At 40.5% G+C, this 20,668-nt stretch overlaps 1 protein-coding gene across 1 annotated transcript in view; it reads left to right on the forward strand.

Annotated features, from left to right (window-relative positions):
* Positions 1 to 20,668, forward strand: part of LOC147724582 (fibrocystin-L-like) — a 2,246,326-nt gene that overhangs the window by 810,813 nt on the left and 1,414,845 nt on the right. Inside the window, exon 32 of the mRNA XM_086918063.1 lies at positions 15,534 to 15,698. Within this exon, the coding sequence (XP_086774189.1) occupies positions 15,534 to 15,698 (165 nt within the window). The remainder of the gene's footprint in view (positions 1 to 15,533; positions 15,699 to 20,668) is intronic.

The following is a 20,668-nucleotide window of genomic DNA, read 5'->3' on the forward strand; positions in this document are numbered from 1 at the left end:
ACAATTATTATATAAGGACTATGGCAATGGAGAAATCCTTGATATCTCCCCTGAAACGGGCATAATACAGCTATATTTTCAATATTTAATGTTGAAGGCTAAACCACGGTATTTCATCATTTAGCCCTCTGCTGTCTGTGTGTAATTTATAAACCCATTTTTGTTCTTTCATGAACAGGAATTTCAATGCATTAATTATATGGGAGGGAATGAATGGTTTCTCAAGGACCGTCCATGTAAAATCTGATTCCCCATGGTTATGCTGTATGAAGTGTTCTGTCAGCTTGGAAACATTCTTTTTACACCGAAAAGTGCTTTTATGTTCAAGCATTGGCGTTCGGACTTTCCTGGTCGTCATTCCCACATATCGCTCATTGCATGGGCATGTCAGTAAGTAAATAGGATGGGAGCTGTTTCAATTCGTAAATTGTCTTAGTTCCCAAGGTCTAGTGGTGCCAATATCAAGTTTAGTCATTTTAGATGTCTGAGGACACATGGAACATCCGCCACAAGGGTGGTGTCCAGTGACCGCTGGTGAATCCCACAATGTTCCAATAGTTCTGATCGGAGACTCTTTAGGTCGGGTATGTACTACTCGGTCACGTAAATTATGTGATCGTTTGAAAGCAAACAAGGGGTACTCAATTTTATCGTTGCTACAATTCAACACACTCCAATGTCATCTGATTATCTTCTGAATATCATTGGACTTTGTATTGAACGTGCTAACAAACGTGAGGCGATCCAGAGGTGGTTTTATGGTTGGAGGCTCTAACAAGGCTTCACGACTATTGTTGATCGCTCTCTTGAAGGATCGTCTGACCAGTTTGGCCGGATAATGTCTAGCTGTCAATTAGCTAGATAGATTGGCAGCGTGTTTCGAAAAGGTCTCTGATGTAGAACAATTCCGCCGTATTCGGAGGAACTGCCCGAAGGGTAGATTGTCACGTAGTGACTTCGGGTGTTGACTCTCATAAAGGAGGAGTGAGTTCCTCGCCATTGGCTTACGAAACAGTTCACTTTCTAAACCAGTAGGAGTAGTGTAGATAGAAAGATCCAGGAAAGCAATCTTTTCTTTGCTAGTCTCAATGGTGAACCTTAAGAATCTATTCTGAGTATTCAACCACTTTTGGAAACAAAGAACAGAATCCAGGTCGCCTCTCCACACAACCAGAATATCATCAATATATCGCTTCCACCATCTGATAGAAGCGAAAAAAGGATTTGTAGCTGTAAGTACAGTCTTCTGTTCAAAGTTATGAACATATAGATTTGCCAAGGAAGGAGCAAAAATACTGCCCATACTAGTCCCTGAAGTTTAGAGATAGATGGTGTCCTCGTAACGAAAGTAGTTATCCTTCATGGCGATTGTAGCTAAAGCCATTATGAAAGAGACTGGAGTGATGGTATCAAGGACCAAATCCCCCAGGATGGACCCGATGGTGTCCAGAGTCTCATCCTGGGGGATTGACGTGTATAGAGATTCAACATCCAGGGAGACCAGGTAATCTGTCTCTTGGTTGAACTCCATTCTAGGGATTGCCCTTAAAACATCCGTAGTATCTTTGAAATAGGTGGGCATGGTATGTACAATAGGTCTCAAGAAGTAATCAACAAAAGCCGAGAGGGGCTCCAGGAGCGATCCCTGGCCAGATATAATCGGCCTCCCTGGTGGTGGTCTCTGGGCCTTGTGAACCTTTGGCAAGGTGTAAAAATATGGCACAGTTGGATTTTGTGCCTGTAAAAATTGTGCCTCATGGGGAGTAATCCAGCCTTCTGCTAAGGCCTCCTCTACCAGTGTGTTGATCTCACTGATCAGCCTGGCAGTAGGGTCTGCAGTTAGAGGCAGATAGGAAGTCCTGTCCTTCAGTTGTCGCAGGCACTCGTTTCTGTAGGTGTCCACGTCTTGTATGACTATGGAACCCTATTTGTCCGCTGGTTTGATAATAATCAAAGGATCTTGGGTAAGGGCTTTTAATGTTTGTCTCTCTGGTCCTGACAGATTATTATACCCCTTCTTATGCGCGATCCAGATTTGATCAATTTCATCCTTTACAGCCTTCTCAAAAGTAGCAACCTGCGGGGGTGTAGTGTGTATGGGTGGCAGAAACTGTGATTTTGGTCTGAGACCAGTATTCCCATCTATAACTTGGTCCTCTGTAACAATGACTTTAATTTGCGAAAGAACTGGGCTAGTTCAATTTGTAGTTGAAAGGGTCTCCCACATCCGTGGTCACAAAGCCCAAACCTTTATTCATTACTACTTCTTCTATTGTCGAGAGGGTTTTTCTGCTCAAATTCACTACCAAGCTTGGTTCAGGTGGATTGATTATACTTGGGCATTCCTTCTCATGTGACTCCTGGTACCTGCGTGGGGTCCAGTTGCGTCTTCCCAATGGACCTGCGCCTGTGTTTGTGCCAGTCTTTGTTTGCCCCGTGACCGACGGGGGCCAAAACCTAAAAAAGACTGGTTGTTAAAGTTGGAATAACCAGGAAAAGGGCCCATGGGTGGTGGGAATGGATGTTGAAAATTACCTGGGTGACCCCACGGTGTGAGCGGCCACCATGGTTGTCCAGAGTTCATTTGTGGACCTCCATAATTCTGATATTGGCCAGCTCTACCTCGACCCCTTCCTACCTGTGGTGGAGGATTCGTGGCATCTGAGTCACTACCAGAGTCCGAGCTGGATCCTGAGTAGTTTGAGCCAAATTTTCTGCCACTTTTGCTAAAGTCAGGAGCTTTATAAGTGTTGCTTGTGTAAGGATAAACACATTCCAATTTGAATTTCGCCAAATCCTTCTTGAATTTGTCTATTTTAATCTGAAGTATTGTGTCATTAAAGTCTTTATTGTTTTTGTCCGATTCATCCTTCTGTTTCTTAAAAACAGTGGGACTGACAGTGGTTCTTATCTGTCCTTCTTGGACCTGTATTTCAATTAAGATAGCGTCTGCTACCCGCTTGGCTGTATTGATGATTAAAATTAGCCAATCGCGGGTGCATCGCCAGGCAATGAGTGACCAATCTTTCAGAAATTGTTTATCGTTCAAAAAAAGGCATGGAGCGTTGGTTACTATGAGTCCAGAAGGGGCACAACTATCCCGCATATATTCTGCCATTATAATTCCATGTATCTGTGTGCGAGAGTGTGATTTCTTCAAAGTGAGGACTTTTGTCCAATCATCCACTGCACTCACCGATGGTGCTGGAAGGGACTCCAAAATACTAGGCATGTTGTGTAAGATTGATTGAAAGACTGAGTCGTCATACGCCAAACCCATCCGTTCAGCCATGACTCAACAGTAATAGAGAGGAATAGTAGGAGACACCAGCGGAAGAAGCTGATAGACCAGATGAAGGGAGGGAAATTTTTGAAGACTAATTCTAAAAAGTAATTGGTACTACACTGTCTAAATTAGTACAGTGCAAAACAGGCCCGCAGCTGTAAAATGCTCCAAATATATAAAACAAGGACATTAGGGAGGGCCAGAGGGATGTTTATAGACCAGCCTAGGTTATATAAAGGATTTCTCCATTGCCATAGTCCTAACATAATAATTGTTCAAAGAGAATTAATTTTAAAGACCCTGGCCGGTGTTGATCACCTTATAACATTTCAAATGCGATCATCTTATAACATTTCAAATGCGATACATAATTGTGAGGGGCCATTTTTTGTTGTAATGAGTTCTTAAATATCATCCCATTACACTGGCTAGACATGCTTGCCCCACGTTCGGAACTACACGGTCTGTAGTAATGATGCCAGACCAGAGAGACAAGCATTAAAAGCCCTTACCCAAGATCCTTCGATTATTATCAAACCCGCGGACAAAGGGGGTTCCATAGTCATACAGGACGTAGACACCTACATAAATGAGTGCCTGCGACAACTGAAGGACAGGACTTCCTATCCGTCTCTAACTGCAGACCCTGCTGCCAGGCTGATCAGTGAGATCAACACACTGGTAGAGGAGGCATTAGCAGAAGGCTGGATTACTCCCCATGAGGCACAATTTTTACAGGCACAAAATCCAACTGTGCCATATTTTTACACCTTGCCAAAGGTTCACAAGAACCAGAGATCACCACAAGGGAGGCCAATTATATCTGGCCAGGGATCGGTCCTGGAGCCCCTCTCGGCTTTTGTTGATTACTTCTTGAGACCCATTGTGCATACCATGCCCACCTTTTTGAAAGATAATACGGACGTTTTAAGGGCGATCCCTAGAATAGAGTTCAACCAAGAGACAGATTACCTGGTCTCCCTGGATGTTAAATCTCTATACGCGTCTATCCCCCAGGATTAGACTCTGGACACCATCGGGTCCATCCTGGGGGATTTGGTCCTTGATACCATCACTCCAGTCTCTTTCATAATGGCTTTAGCTACAATCGCCATGAAAGATAACTACTTTCGTTACGAGGACACCATCTATCTCCAAACTTCAGGGACTAGTATGGGCAGTATTTTTGCTCCTTCCTTGGCAAATCTATATGTTCATAACTTTGAACAGAAGACTGTACTTACAGCTAAATCCTTTTTTCGCTTCCATCAGATGGTGGAAGCAATATATTGATGATATTCTGGTTGTGTGGAGAGGTGACCTGGATTCTGTTCTTTGTTTCGACAAGTGGTTGAATAGATTCTTAAGGTTCACCATTTAGACTAGCAAAGAAAAGATTGCTTTCCTGGATCTTTCTATCTACACTACTCCTACTGGTTTAGAAAGTGAACTCTTTCGTAAGCCAATGGCAAGGAACTCACTCCTCCTTTATGAGAGTCAACACCCGAAGTTACTACGTGACAATCTACCCTTCGGGCAGTTCCTCCGAATACGGCGGAATTGTTCTACATCAGAGACCTTTGCGAAACACGCAGCCAATCTATCAAGCCAATTGACAGCCAGACATTATCCGGCCAAACTGGTCAGACGATCCTTCAAGAGAGCAATCAACAATAGTCGTGAAGCCTTGTTAGAGCCTCCAACCATAAAACCAACTCTGGATCGCCTCACGTTTGTTAGCACATTCAATACAAAGTCCAATGATATTCAGAAGATAATCAGATGACATTGGAGTGTGTTGAATTGTAGCAATGATAACATTGAGTACCCCTTATTTGCTTTCAAACAATCACATCATTTACTTGACCGACTAGTACATACCCGACCAGAACTATTGGAACACTGTGGGATTCACCAGCGGTCACTGGACACCACCCTTGTGGCGGATGTTCCATGTGTCCTCAGACATCTAAAATGACTAAACTTGATATCGGCACCACTAGACCTTGGGAATTAAGACAATTTACGAATTGCAACAGCTCCCATCTTATTTACTTACTGACATGCCCATGCAATGAGCGATACGCGGGAATGACAACCAGGAAAGTCCGAACGCCAATGCTTGAACATAAAAGCACTTTTCGTTGTAAAAAGAATGTCTCCAAGCTGACAAAACACTTCATACAGCATAACCATGGGGAATCAGATTTTACATGGACGGTCCTTGAGAAACCATTCATTCCCTCCCATATAAGTGATGCATCGAAATTCCAGTTCATGAAAGAACAAAAATGGGTTTATAAATTACACACAGACAGCAGAGGGCTAAATGATGAAATACCGTGGTTTAGCCTTCAACAATAAATATTGAAAATATAGCTGTATTATGCCCATTTCAGGGGTGATATCAAGGATTTCTCCATTGCCATAGTCCTTATATAATAATTGTTCAAAGAGAATTCATTTTAAAGACCCTGATCGGTGTTTATCACCTTATATAGTGGAGGAGTGTGGCTCACTGATTAGAGCGCCAGACCCTGATGCAGAGGTCTGGCCCGGGACCAGGGTTCAATTCCCGACGCAGCAGGGTCCTGAGCCCAAAAATGTCCATGGACTCGATAATTCTCGCCTCGGTGCCTACTCTAACCATGGGGTCCCACGCTGCAACTCTGAGCAATAGCTTGCTTAATCTCCACTACGGCGGCCCACCCACTGCGGGATGCTTGGCTTTCACCTTGGGGATGCCCATTAGGGGTTATCTCACAGGGAAAAATCCAGGACGGTTTCCCAAGGCAAGCGCCTTGATGCCTTCGGGTGATACGTGCGCTATAAAAGTCGCAATACATTTACATTTACATAACATTTCAAATGTAATCACCTTATAACATTTCAAATGCGATACATAATTGCGAGGGGCCTTTTTTTGTTGTAATGAGTTCCTAAATATAATCCCATTACACTGGCTAGACATGCTTGCCCCACGTTCGGAACTACGCGATCTGTAGTAAGGATGCAATCTGGTAGTTCTAGTTATTTCTCGCGGGATTTAACACTCGTTGTTTCGATCGCCGATAATTTTTCCGGTATGTTTACATCTACACGGCATCAGTTTCGATATTTCAAAACCTCCCAGGTTCCTTCTTAGCTAATACAACTCATACAGCCCCCGGGGATCTCTTTTATCAAGCAGGGTAGTTTTGAACTATTTGAACTACTTGGAACTGCACAGTGATGTCATCGTGTAGTTTCGCGAGTGGATCCAGTGAGATCACGCGTTTTGGGGTTTGTTGACAAGAAGCGAACGGCGCTAATCAGTGAGTCTCCATGAATTTTATATAGTTTTACTATTGAAAAGGCTCAATACGCCCTTCTTTGTGTTTCCAGAGTATCTTGTATAATTCTTTTTAAAACCGTCACTACACGAACACCGCACCATGTGATTGGTCCATTGACTTTTCAAAGGTGTTTAAAAAGAGCTTTCCCTGTCTTGGGCTTTGCCTCCCCCTGACTCGGATTCGGCTCGAGGGACCGCCAGACAGGTAGATACTGCTCTCTGTTCCTGTTATACTACTTTTTCTCTACTCAGTTTGTATCTTTCATGCAATTAGATCTAGCAATAAGATACACTTCTTATATAAACAATGTGCCAGAAGTCTCTGGTTTATGTACTACTATGTCTTCTTTCACAGGCTCTCGTGAACAGTAATTTTACACACTTTAGCCTGCGATATAATAAAACTAGAGGTTTGGTGTGTTACCCTGGAGGTTTTAGTTCAGGTGGATAGGATGAGGGAGGAAAGTTTTTTCTCTGACTGCTAGACAATGATAGTCTGGGCTTAGAACATACATGCATTATAGTGCAGGACTACGTTTGTTCTCTCTATATGTATTCAAGCTCAGCTTGTTTTTTGCATTCTTAGAGCGGGGTCTCACATATCCTGAGCCAGGTCCAGGAGAGGTGAGGTCTGTCCCCCGGGCACACTGGGTAAGTATACATTGTCTTTTGTTTTGAAAAGGACTGGACAGTCTTTCGGGGACATTGGTGGTTTTAACACTGTGTCAATTGTGTGTTTATAGATGTTTCATACACCACGTGACCTGTGGAGTACTATCAGACGATGGAAAACTATATCCTTTTGATTGTATAATTACTTCACTCCATATAATTTCTTTTTATACTTCACACTGTTTATATCACATGCAGTAGCATATATGAGCTAGAACAGAGGCCCTGAAGAAAGCCTAGGGTTCCTTTTCCCATTGAGGCTGAAACATGTTGGCCCCCAAGCAGGTATTTGGTTGAACTCCAGATGCATATATTATTGGACTGTTCTTGATTTTAACAGGAGGAGGAGGACCTTATCAATAAAGTCTCTTTGAGGTTTCTCTATCGTTTTTAACACACTTCACCACACCATCTCTTTTTTTGTCGCACTGCACCTGATCCTATCAGATCAGAGTCACTTGGTCCTAAAGTGATTGCGGGTTGGAATTCCCGTTGGATAAAGGGTACGATTGAGGTCTCAATGATCTAGAGACACGAGACCCTTAAGGATGACCAAGTGATAATATTGATCATCACGAGAACGAGAATCATCACGAGAACGCCGAGACACCGAAAGGTATTTGTGCGCTCTAGAAATTTTATAAATAAATAAATAAATAAATAAATAAATCCTAGATGATATTCCTCTGCAATCACTGGTGGTCCCTTGTCTGACATTCCCTGTCCCTTGTAAACTAGCAGTAAGTCTTGACTCTGTCTTGATGTATTTATGTAAACATTAGGACTTTCTCTTTAGAGGTTCTAGATACCTTCTTTTTAGACCCCTAGATTTGTATGTTGTACATGTAGCTTTTTGAGGGATATAACCTAGGCTGGTCTATAAACATCCCTCTGGCCCTCCCTAATGTCCTTGTTGTATATAGCCAGTTAATAACCCCAGGATCTTTAGAATTGTTCCCATAAATGGAGCATATAGTAAAAGCGGATTTGAGGGGTAAACAGCATTCAGCAATGACCCATCTCGCTAGAGAGTCGGATTTCACTCGGAGGGTTTTTTGTGAGTGCTTCTTCTGAAGCATAATCGCTACTCCTTTCACACGCTCGACTTGAGAAGTTCCCCCAATGACTCTATACCCCAGAAAATTCAACAGATGTTTTTGTGCTCCCTCAATATGTGTTCTTGGAGACCGACGATGTCGGCCTCCAACAAACGATGCCCACGTGCTACCTTTTGTCTCTTCATAGCATCATTAAGGCCGCAGATGTTTACAGAAACTGTTCTAAGGTTGCTGATCATATTCGCGTTAGTCTGGGCCAAGTAAACTCGGCTAAACATCATACAAGTTCCCAATAGAATGACATTGAAAGAAAAAACAAAACAGCACTTTAAATCAAAATGAATAACTATACCATTCCAGGCATGAAAATCATTTTTCTCTTGTGGACAGTTAAATCTAAAAAGTTCTTTTTCTTTTGTCAACTTATTTTTTCTCTTGTTTTTTCCCCCTTTTTTTTCTTTTTTCTTTTTACATCCCAAACCCTCCCATTGTACCGTACCTCCAAAGACCAGTTTCAAATTGGCCAAAGCCCATATAGTAAGAACATCATCATTCCTCCCACCGCCGTACGGTTGTCTTCCATCTCATCCCTTCCCTCCACCCCCAAATAGAGCAATCAGGGCTACCCTGAGTGATGGTCATCTCATGTGAATCCCTGCGAAAAGGCCATGCCGGGCATGACTGCCAAGCTTGTGAAAAGGAAAAAAAAAAGAGAAAGAAAGAACTTGACACCAGCCAATAGTGCCCTTCCCTTGTTGAACAAGCCTGTTAGTGCCATTGTATCTCTGCTCCTATGTGACAGACAGTAGCAACAGCAATAATGGCTACAGATGACAGAGCAACTGAGGAGCTTAGGAAATTAGCCTTGATCAGAAGAGAGAGAGAGAATAAAAGAAAAATACAGCTTAACTCAACCCTTTCTTCCCTCTGCTTTCTTAAAAAAATCCCTTGCTTTAATCTCTGACGAAAAGATCTGAGAAGATCCATTAAAAAACACTTTTAGTGTAGCTGGGTTAATTAAAACACCTGAGCACCTTGCTGCTGGAATGAATCTATAAGCTGGCGAAGATGCCACCTCCGCTCTACTGTAGCATGACAAAAATCCGGCTTTGCAAAGAACAACACTCCGTTAGGGCCCTGCTAGGAATTTGGGCGTGCCTGGTTGTAGACCAACTGTCTACGGAGAAAGTTCTTAAAAAAAACAAAAAGGCCCTGAGTTTTTCTTCGCTGAAGCTGCTACCATCCCGTCGCAGCTTTCGATTGAAAGGGAAGGGGTGTTCCCTCTGGACCTCATGGTCCCAGTTCCAGTCTGTATGATCAAGAAAGGTATCTCATAAAAGCTTAATAATATATTGCCTTTGGTCATCCCCCTTCAGGAATCCCCAAAAGGCAAAGAATATTTTGACATTGTCGATTTTCCTGTTCTTTCAACTTTGACATTACATTGATCAAACATGCAGCTTGGAAAGTGCCTGTACTTTTAAGGTAGTTACTTCAACTTCCAGATTTTCTGTGCGGCCTCCAACCATAGCAACACGATCACCAATGTCAGTGCAAATCTTACTCAGCTTCCGCATACCTCCTTGCAGTTTTTTGGCGGCCCCTTTGGCACAGCGGCTGTCGGAGCGAACCTCATCCTGGAATTGTTTTTATTGAAGTCAATATTGAGGTTAAGGAAGTTTCTGCCGTATATACCGGTGCTGATTTAATGCTCTCATAGTGCACAATTTTGGCTGTTTTATCACCCAGAGGAAAAGGCAATTGGGAGTCAGAATAATTTCATCCGACCTGGCTGAGTGTTTTAGCCTTATTGAGAAGTTTGTCCTGTCACTGAACATTTCCAGTGTCAAAGGAAGGGTCAAACTCGTTATTATTAGAAGCACAGTCATTGCTTGAGCTAATCACGCCATTCTCTGTTAAGGAACCTGCCAGAGACTGAATAAAAATGCTCTCCAATAAGTTCAGGAGTCTGGGGAGCCTGGGCGTTGAGTTTGTCTTTCAAGCCTTGGTTCCATCGGTTTGAGAATTTGAGCCCACCTCAGCAAGGCTGGCTAAAAGTGCAGGGACAGAGACAGAAGAGGCGGACACAGTCTCCAGCCTAGGATCAGCATTGAAACTATTGGTTTCCAAGGAAAGCGCTGAGGAAGCGTCTATGGCTTTATTGGAATTCTTGAAGCTATCCTGGCTGCTGAGTTGGACCCCAGCTGTTACAGCACCCCCAGATTGAACAGAGATACAAGCAGCCTTCTGAGGATCGCCCGGCTGCAATGAGCTCCCATCTGCCAAAGTCACTTTTATTAGGCAGCTGGAATCGTCTAATATAAGGACAGTCAGGGGAGGTGGCACATTAATTGCGGGAATATGTTTAGTAATTGAAGGCAGACCAAAATCTGTGCCAGCACCCTCCTTCATGCTTCCTCGGCCCCCAGGTCTCCCACCATCTTTTTTAGACCACTGGTTTCCCGTTTACCTGTAGGAAGAGTATCAATCTCCGTGTCTCCTTGAGCCGCACTGGCCAGAGCTGCTTTTGCTTTAGCGTTACTTGCACCCCATGTCAACATTTGCCTTAGATTAAGCTGGGACGCTGCTTCCAACAGAGCAGAAACCAAGTGGGACGGCGAGCAGATATCCGGCTCCTGCTGTGTTCCGACCAGGACATACACCTATAAGCAGCCTGCAATAGCCCCCGCAAAACAGGCAGTAAAATGGACCGCCGCTCGCACTTCGCACAACCTCCTGCATGGCATTTGGTACCTCACTCTGCACGATCTAGAAACCAGCATCACAGAGTCAGACAAAAGCAGTTTATTATAGGTGCACCGCGGCACTTTATGGCGGCTGGATGGAAAGAGCTCACACTAGCGCCATCATGTTCCCGCCCACACAACCTTAACGGGTGGTCTTCATATGCCCATTGTGAGAGAAAGTAAGAATACTGGAATTGGAATTTGAATTGAATTCCAGCTAATCTGACATACTCCAACATGAGTTGATTGGTTGTGCGGGCATGGAGAGTGTTTCAGGTATATGTACTTTTATATTTTGCAACTGAAAAAAGAGCAAACAAGCCAAACTATTGGGAATTAGCTGCTCTGATCAATCCTTGCACATAGTCTTGCAATCCTGTTTATATTTATTGCATAAATAACAGCAAGCTGCTTAAAATTCACACAGCCATAGAATAATTTGCAGACTGCATGATTTCTGATATTTTATAACAATAAATATATCATGACCTAATCTAAAATCACAATGTTAGTCCACAATCACAATGTTAGTCATTGGAATCATTGTCAAAGGCTTTTTTATCTCAATACATTTTACTTGAAAATAGTTCCAGATCTTGTCAAGGGCAAGTTATTTGGGCGATGTATGTAAATACTTCTTCATGAGTAGGAAAAGCCTCCGACCCCCAGAAACAGCACCAGTCACCAGATTTTGACTGGAAATTTCTCCAGAAAAAATATCCTGCAGGAAGAAAAAATAGCAGACCAGAAACACTGTTCCAAGCCAAGCAACAAAGCAAAAGCAGGAGAAGAACAAACAGTAACTTGAGTAGGCTGAGAACCATGAAGTCCTTTGAGCGAGCAATCAAGCAGGAATGATTCTAATGCAACTGGACTCAAAACTGACTACCCATATATAGTGCTAAACAGGAAGGGAGGATCAAGTAAATAATTTGGCCATTGTGGATTGTAAAAAAAAACATGGGTTTAATATTCAAAATTATACAAACAATGATGGTATATGTCATAGATTATGGAATCACCACTGAAAAACATGCGTACAGAAATACATATAAATCTTGATAATAAGTGCTGAGTTATCAAGTGCAGAGTTATCAATATTGATGCTCCTGCATTCTGTTATTTTTGGTAAGCCAGTATACAGGCGATAATCTCCACAATTCCCAGAGCAGGCTGTAATTAGCCAACATGTGGCAGGAAAGGCAAAATGGCGCTGGCGGTGGAAGTCACCATGTCCTGGGGATCAAACGTGACAGCACATGTTGTGGCTACAAGATAGAAAGGCCACTTTGTTGTTCACAGAATATGCATCCATCTGTGGTATTCCAAAAGTAAAGAAAATATTCTTACAGATCTAATGGCAAAGTGGGATGGTGTATCCACTCAAGCAATCTCTGCTAGACCTAATAGTAACCGGTTTGTATCTTGGTAAGTCCACTCATCTGTTCACCTTTCTGAGGTTGAGCTTGATTGCATGGGCACCACGGAGTTCGGGAACAATAAACATCTGCTTTTCAGCATCAAAAGGCTTTACGTAATGAATGTGCACTTTACAAATACACTTTGAGACACAACAAGTGGTTGCAAAAAAAAGTGCTGAAGGAAGCGTGACTATTTTAATGACTCAGTTTTATGTTAGCAGACTTTCCTGTTGAGTATATTGTAAGTTACTATAAAATGTTTACTAAATCATACATATCAATGTCTTAAGAGAGTAACTGATCAAACAGTCTACAAAATTCTTCTATGGTTGTTTGATATTTTAGGTTTTCTGGTGACCCCATTTGCAGGAGTAGAAAAAATGAAGGTTTGAGGAGAAGAAAAACTCTTCCCTTCCAATACATTCTTGGCTGAGAGGAGCAAATGTATCCTGAGAACAACCCCATCTGAAAGCTATTTCTAGGATGGGTATTGATGCCAGGAAAACTGATCTGCCTCTGTCCATGAAATAATCTTTCAGATAAAACAGAATGAAGATATGTGTCATTGATGTTTACATGTATGCTTCTTTATCAATAGATGCAGTGGCACTAACACTCCACTAGGGGCAGTAGATGTTTACAGCTCAACCTGTTCCTTCAATTGTTGCAGCCATTTCTCCAAACATTCATAATGCTTGCACATCATCACAATTCACACAGACTACATTAACACAGAGTAGAAATGCATCAAGGATAATATACAACAGTAGATTAGTAACATTATTAATGGATGATATACTTGACAAACCTGCCTCCTTCTGGCTGGGCTCTCTGCAACCAATGATTTCAGTAGTTTTCATATTTCTTTTACATTAGGGCAACTGTCCAGAAATTAGTGTATATCAAAACATTTTTCATGAACACATTTTATATGTTTTGCAAAGGGAGTCCTCCTGATGCTAAAAAAGTACACTATGAAATCTTTTTAAACCAAAACATGTTCCCTGCAAAATGTACCCTTACATTATTAACACTTAGCCACTCGCAACTGTCTAGATGAATGTATTTATTTACTAAAGACTAGTGTGCAACTTAAAGAATGAATACCTTGTAGATGCCTCCTTGATGATCCCTGCGCCTTGTGGCAGGCACCTTGAAGTGCCTGCCACAGGGTGCAGGGATGGACACAGATTCCTATTCCTCTATGGGAGCTTATGTTACGGCTGGTTTACGGCTTTAACACAAACTCCCATAGAGGAATGGTAGTATGCAACAGCACCATGTGCTGTCACATCGTGATTAGGCAGTCGATCCCACTTCCATGACGGTGTTGTCCACCTGACATCGAAATAAACCCCTATGTAGCATCATAATTGTTTTTTATCAAAATTCATGTCATTTTAATTGTGCTTGAAAAATATTTTTTTTTCAGTTGAGATCTGGATTTTACACATAAGAGAAAATTCTTTTAAGTATTTCTAGACAATAATAGCAGAGTTATATCCTTAACATAATGACACCAAAGTAAAGACCGGATGTGTCAGAATTAATGAAAACTGAATTGTGTCAATGAGAAAAAGAAACTGTCCAGTAATTACTTATTTCTTGATGCATCAGGAAAGCACTCATATATTCATTTAACATGTATAGTGTTAGCTTGTCCTTATTATGATTAGAAGTATCAGTTTGAGGTTTAAATAGGCAGTAATACACCACACAATCTACATAAATTGTATGCGAAATTGTTACTTGATGTATCTTGATTGGCAGTGAAGTTCCAGAAAGCAATTTGTCTGAGGGAAGAGAAACACACAGCGGAATATCAACAGCGCACTCCTAGCACTCTACTAATAAACCGGCTCTGGCAGCTGAGTGTCGTCACTATCCGTTCCACATTCTAAAAGTGATGTAGAAATGTTCTGTGATGTAGAGACCATCATAGATCATTCCAGGCATCACATTATTTATTACTCTTGTTTACAGTTTACCTTAATTGTCCTTCATTAATTTGAGTTGAAGTTTCCAAAAATTGTATTCATGTGTAGTAAATCAAATGTTAGTTGAGCACCCCAGAAAAAACTCATTTGTTTGAACATACTATTTCATCACTCAAAATATTTTCATCATATCATTATATGTCTAGTATTGGTAGAATAAGAGGGTGGTTAAGATTGACCATGATAAGTCACCAGCCTTTTAAAAAACAATTAACCTAATTGCATAGTGTTGCTATCTGTAACTAACCTTTACTTAGTATTGAGAACTCAAATGTTTATTAAAACCCCAATCATTTTACCGTATCTAGCTGCATTTAATTTCATATTTCGGCCAGTGAATCAGTTTGTGGTTTGAAAAGGCAGTTAAATACTCTACTGCTTCTATGAGCCTACTAGAATCTTTTTACATTTACGGGCAATAGGAAACTACTGATCATTATGTTTGCAGTTCACGTAATGATAGGGTTCACCTGGACTGAAGATCTGTACATACATTCTTGCTGCTAAAAAAACTATTGTTATATTCAAAATATATAATCAAATATTATTTGCAATTACCAACGCCCAAAAAACGAAAGTTAAAAAATTACATTAATAGTGCTAAAAGTTTGAATAGTTCCAAAAATGTAATTCAACTTTTGGATTACCCTGGGCTCAAAGGAGCTTATTGCTTCATTTTGATGTCTGCTTTTATATATTTCTATTGAAATAAAAATGTATGAGTACTTATTTGGTGGACCTATTTATATAAAAAATTATGTAAATAATTATCCATATTTGAACTTTGCTTGATTGTATCAGGAGTATGTAGATAGACTAATCTTTTTTTAAAGGAATAATTATATATTTCCTCCTTTTTCATTGTGGGTATATAGTTAGTGTACTCATTCAAATTTGAACTTTTTGTGTCAATGAATAATGTTAGTTGTAGTGCTTATCCACAAGGTATTTTTATTATTATTTTTAATCAGAAATGAGTTGTGATTGTTCTAACACTAACACTCTTTTCTCCGAAAAGAAAAGAAAATTGTCTGCCAGATACGTAGCGGAAAGGCTGGATCCTTCCCCGTAGTTGTTTATATCGCTGAACGTGGATTTGCACAGCCAGAGTCCAATGAAACAATCAATTTCACATACAAGATTCATGTCTCTAATATTTCACCTGATAGAGGAAACCTTGCAGGTAAAATGTAAAACTTGTGTCATTGCTTACAAAATGTTGATAGTAGTCCTGATGTTTAGAACTATATTGGCATTCACTGCAGAATCTCGATTGGTAAAATTACAGTATAAATGTACCCTTCATTAATATTTCCCAGGAGTTTTGATTGTCAGGCCTGCGTGTTTCATTGGAGGGATGTGTTTGTATTAAGACATAAGGGAAGAACTAGGCAAGATCCTGACTTATGGTCTAGTATGGTCATGTTATATTGAAATTAACAAAACGTATGCATATGTTTATAGGGGTGAGAGTGATGACTAGGACAAGATTAAAGCAGCATTTATTCTGCATACTTAATCAATGAATTCTTACCTGGCTAGCGTGATTTTCTTTCCCCATTAGTGAGGTATGAAAACTCGCGGGAGGTGATCCAATGTTGCAGTACCAAAACACATTTGCTGAAGAGCCTAACTTCGAACAATATGTTTCCCTGCCTTTTTGGCAGGCGAGGGCATAAGGCCAATCTCCACAATTCCAGACTATTATATGCAATGGGCTGCAGGTAGGAAGGCTCAGTTAGGGCATTTAAATTGCGTACAATTTCATACACATCTATGCAAAATAGGGTGTCTAAGATAGTTCAAAGGCCTTGGTTTATCAATAATGTAGTGCAAGACAACCACAATTGATTAAAGAAAAGAGAAGAGATGAGTCTGAATTATTCTGCAGTCCCCAAAAAACATGTTACTGAGTTGAAAACAGATTTAAGACAAGCATGGGTTGTTGGTGGTAAATCACTGAGAATGACATATACAACCTTGAAAAATTGTACATGTATTCAGCATGTATATATTCAGTCAACAAGTGATGTATTATTTACAGTGGAAACTAAAGAATAAAACATTGAAACATGAATTGGTGGTACCTAGAAATCTAGTTTTTTGGAAGGATATTGATTTTGGGGAATGGAGCAAACTAATCTTTGATGACTATAAAACAGTCCTTGCAGTGGTGGACATCAATTGTCCAATAATGCCCTCAGAAAACAGAGTTAGGCTACAATGCCTTCATCATACTGGTGGATGGAGAGGCTTAAGGCCAGCACCAGATCTTCCAGCTAATTCATGAGAGGACGGTCTAACCTTGAATTCTTATTGTGGACTACTGAGGTAGGACAGTGACAAAATATGAAAAAAACACAACTTCAAATCCAGTACATTTAGATAAAATGGCAAAACCATTAATGGTTTACTTTATCAAACACTGCCAAGTGTTTAAGAAGTATGAGCAATGAGGTATCTGCACTATAGCATTTGATAGCTATCATGTGCAGCAAGAATTGCAGCTGTCATGGTGCGACTTTCAGTCTGGTACACCATTTTCAAAAATCAACAGTAATGCAGATGCTTTCTGTATTAAATTGAAAAAGTAAGTACGTTATACATTTAGGTGGACATTTGTCTGTCAAATAGAAGTAAAAGTCATCTACACATGGCTTAATATTATTAATATTATTATTATGATGGTTAAACATTGAAATTATGCTACAAGGAATTATATCAGTGCATTCACCACCTTTATTTTGAGAGGTTCAAAAGCGACCAAGAGCTAATGTAACATGCATGAATGTCAGTTTAACAATTAATAATTTACTTTTACTAATCAAGGTTCTGTATGTAATAAACTGGGATGCACAAATCTGTTGATGTGGTGATAAACATAAACAACAATCAAGTAAAGTGCGAGAGCAGGGACATTTAAATGTAACAAGTGTAAGCTTAAATGTAGGTAATGTTGAGAGTTTTAAATTTAAGGAATTCAATCCTAAACTAAATTTAAAAATAGCTACATGCAAATTTGAGACCTGTGAAATGTATTGGAATTGATAATCTTTGCCCTCAGGATTCATAATTATTGAGATGGATTGCTTTGAATCTAGGTATCATTTATACATTTTAATACAGCCTTTAAGAGCAATTTAGACTTTTCACATATGGATAGGGTCCAGATCCCCAAGGGATGGCAAAAGCCCTACTAAACAGTTGCTTAATCCATTTTTTTTACGTTGTTGTTTTCCTTGCCCAATTGCTTTCACTATAAGCAAATTCCACATAAAACTGATAGTTTCGAATAACAAGAAACAAAGTGAATGTTTAGCCACTAGAAAATGCCAAAAGAGAGAAATAAGTTCTAATATGATTTCCTGTGGCACTGCACTTAAAGGTAAACTTAGTATTTGTTTCTAGGACCTACTTTTTAACAAACCACAACTCTTGAATCGAGGATCAAAGAACCTTCTGAGGGACTTTACAATTAAAATGGGGTTCCTCACTAGGGTGTCTCCTGGTAATGCCGGACATCTAAAGATAAATGTGCATAATAAAACCAATATTTTTAATAAAAGTTGTCATTGTTGGGTTTTCAAAGATGCACTTAGCCACCAAACAGAGAAACATATTTATTCAAATTGGGAATCAGTGTTTAAGCAATAAGGTAGCACATGCACATCTATAAATTGCTAATGTACCTGTTGTCTGCAATATAGGTTTATTCGAGTACAAAAGGAAATATGAAACTAAAATATTAGTTATAAATAAAATAACATATTAATACAGTACATAGGCCGCCTGAGTCCCACAGTATAAAACCTTCTGAGTGGTCTAGCAGATTAAAATTCTGCTCCGGTAATATGAACGGCCTCAGTAGCAAGTTGTTTGAGAATGGTTTTATAACATTTTTACAAGACTTTGATGGTCTGCTGCTACAGGCATGTTGGATGCAGATACTGACACACCTGTTGGGCTTCAATGATTATCAAAATGAAGCTAATAAAGTTAAGAACCCCGAAGAATGCGAAAGAGGTGTTTCTCTTTGCATTGCCAGGGACCTGCAGTGGGTACAAGAACCTATAGATCTGGGTTTATCCTGAATCCAATGTGACAACCTCTCAGCCCCCACTCCTCCAGAGCAGAATTTCACATTGTTAATTCTGAATTTATATATTTAACCAGGCTAGAAGAGTAAAACCTCTAGAATCATGATCCTGACAGGCTTGCACAAAGAACTCCAATGCATCCATCCACAAGCTCACATAGTGCTGTTGGGAGACTTCAATATGAACTTATTACAAGGCTCACTTGAGAAGAATCGTCTCCATCCTCTGCAAACAATCTTTAAGCATGCCGGAATAGATCAGAATGAAAAGGAGTGCATTAGGGAACTGGGAGCCATGGGACCATACACTTTAAATAGGTGTTTATCTTGATATTAGCCCATGGCATTAACTAGAATGACAAACAGAACAAACTCCATCCTTGATTACACCCTGGTAGATTAAAATACATTTCCATGGATTAACAACTTCTCTATAAATCCTAGATTGGAGAGTGATAACTCTGTCTACATTACTGTAGTTAACAACAGCACCCAAGGGCATCAGTGGCTATTGCACAATGCTCATTGTTCCATTTATCCAACCTGAGGCTTTACATATGGAAAAACTCAGAGATTCAAAAGATCATGGCTATTTCCCACCTAGAAACAAGAATGACTACCATCCAATGCCCTATACAAACTTGGGAGGTCTTTGTCAAAGCCCTTACCTCGGCCTTTCCAACTAAACGTTGTACTAAGAATGGCTATGGGTCCCTAGGGTCTGATAGTTTTCAACTCTGTTGTGACTAATTCAAAGGCAACTCAACAAAGAGATCAGGCAGATATTAACTTTGGAACCTCAACCCATTAGAGAAACCAAAATTAAAATAGCTATAATGAGGTAAGCTTATTAAAATAAAAAGTGATCCAGTCAGCCAAAACTAATTGTTTGATGGGCATCTAGAGCAGACTGATGCTTTCAAATAAACAAAGAAACCCCAACTCTTTTTGGGTTGAAGTAAACTAATTAGTTAATGTAACCCAGCGACACCATAACGATGATATTACGGAATCTGAGTTGTCAACGCACATAGCAGCAGTATATGCTTCAGCATTCCAGAGCCAGCCAGCTATGTTACAAGCAGGTCACCATCAACTTAATCTCGTGGTACATAATGGCCCAAATGTTCCATTTACTCAGGTTCAACAATCTCAGAGTCACCTTGTTCCACGACAAATTATTCAGAGGCATTACGCTTAATAAAAATGCTCAGGTCTAATGGGGCACAAGGGCCAAATGGCCCTCAGGCCTTTTTTAAAAAAAGATCCTTCATTTGGGCCACTAATTTACCACCACTTTTCAACTATTCATCTTTAAAAAATTCCATTCATGAATCTTGATACAACAGTATACTCCACCCTATTTATAAATCAGGCCCTCATTAAAATCCTTAACTAAGATAGATGCTAAATTATACGCCTCAAAATTGCTTTTAGACCAGGAGGTCTGAGTTGACCAGGCAAACATCATTCCAAAGACACAGACCGGCTTCAGAGTTGGTATGAGCACGATAACAAACCTGCTGGCAGTTACCCTCCTTATAGAAAACTTTAAGGTGAGATCACACAAGCTCTTTGCCTGCTTCATTGATCTGAAGTACACCTTCAACTAGGTCCCGAGTGAAAGGCTATGGGATAAAATGGCCCACTGGGGGTGCTGCTGAAGGTAGTGGACACAATTAATAAGCTATGCACTCAAACTTGGGTGCAAATCAAGCTCGTAGATGGTCGGAGGACCACACACAAGATTAGTACCAATGTAGGTCTGAAACAGGGATGAGTCTTAGCCCATGTCATTCTAAACCTACATGACTGACATTAACAGTCACCTGGCCCAGGTGGTGAGACACCACCCCAGGCTGGGCCAGGAACAACAACGTTGTCTCCAATATGCAGAGAACATCGTCCTGCTCAGCCAAACACCTATAGGGCTGCAGCGACTAATTGACCAATTGAGTGGATAAATTCAAAACCTGCGCTTGGAACTAACTGCAGCAAAACTCAAATGGTTCCTTATTTGATGTCTTCCACTATACCAAAGTCTAGATTTCCATGGC

This window comes from Lissotriton vulgaris, chromosome 4_1, assembly GCF_964263255.1.
Source record: "Lissotriton vulgaris chromosome 4_1, aLisVul1.2, whole genome shotgun sequence".
In the NCBI taxonomy this organism is placed as follows: Eukaryota; Metazoa; Chordata; class Amphibia; order Caudata; family Salamandridae; genus Lissotriton; species Lissotriton vulgaris.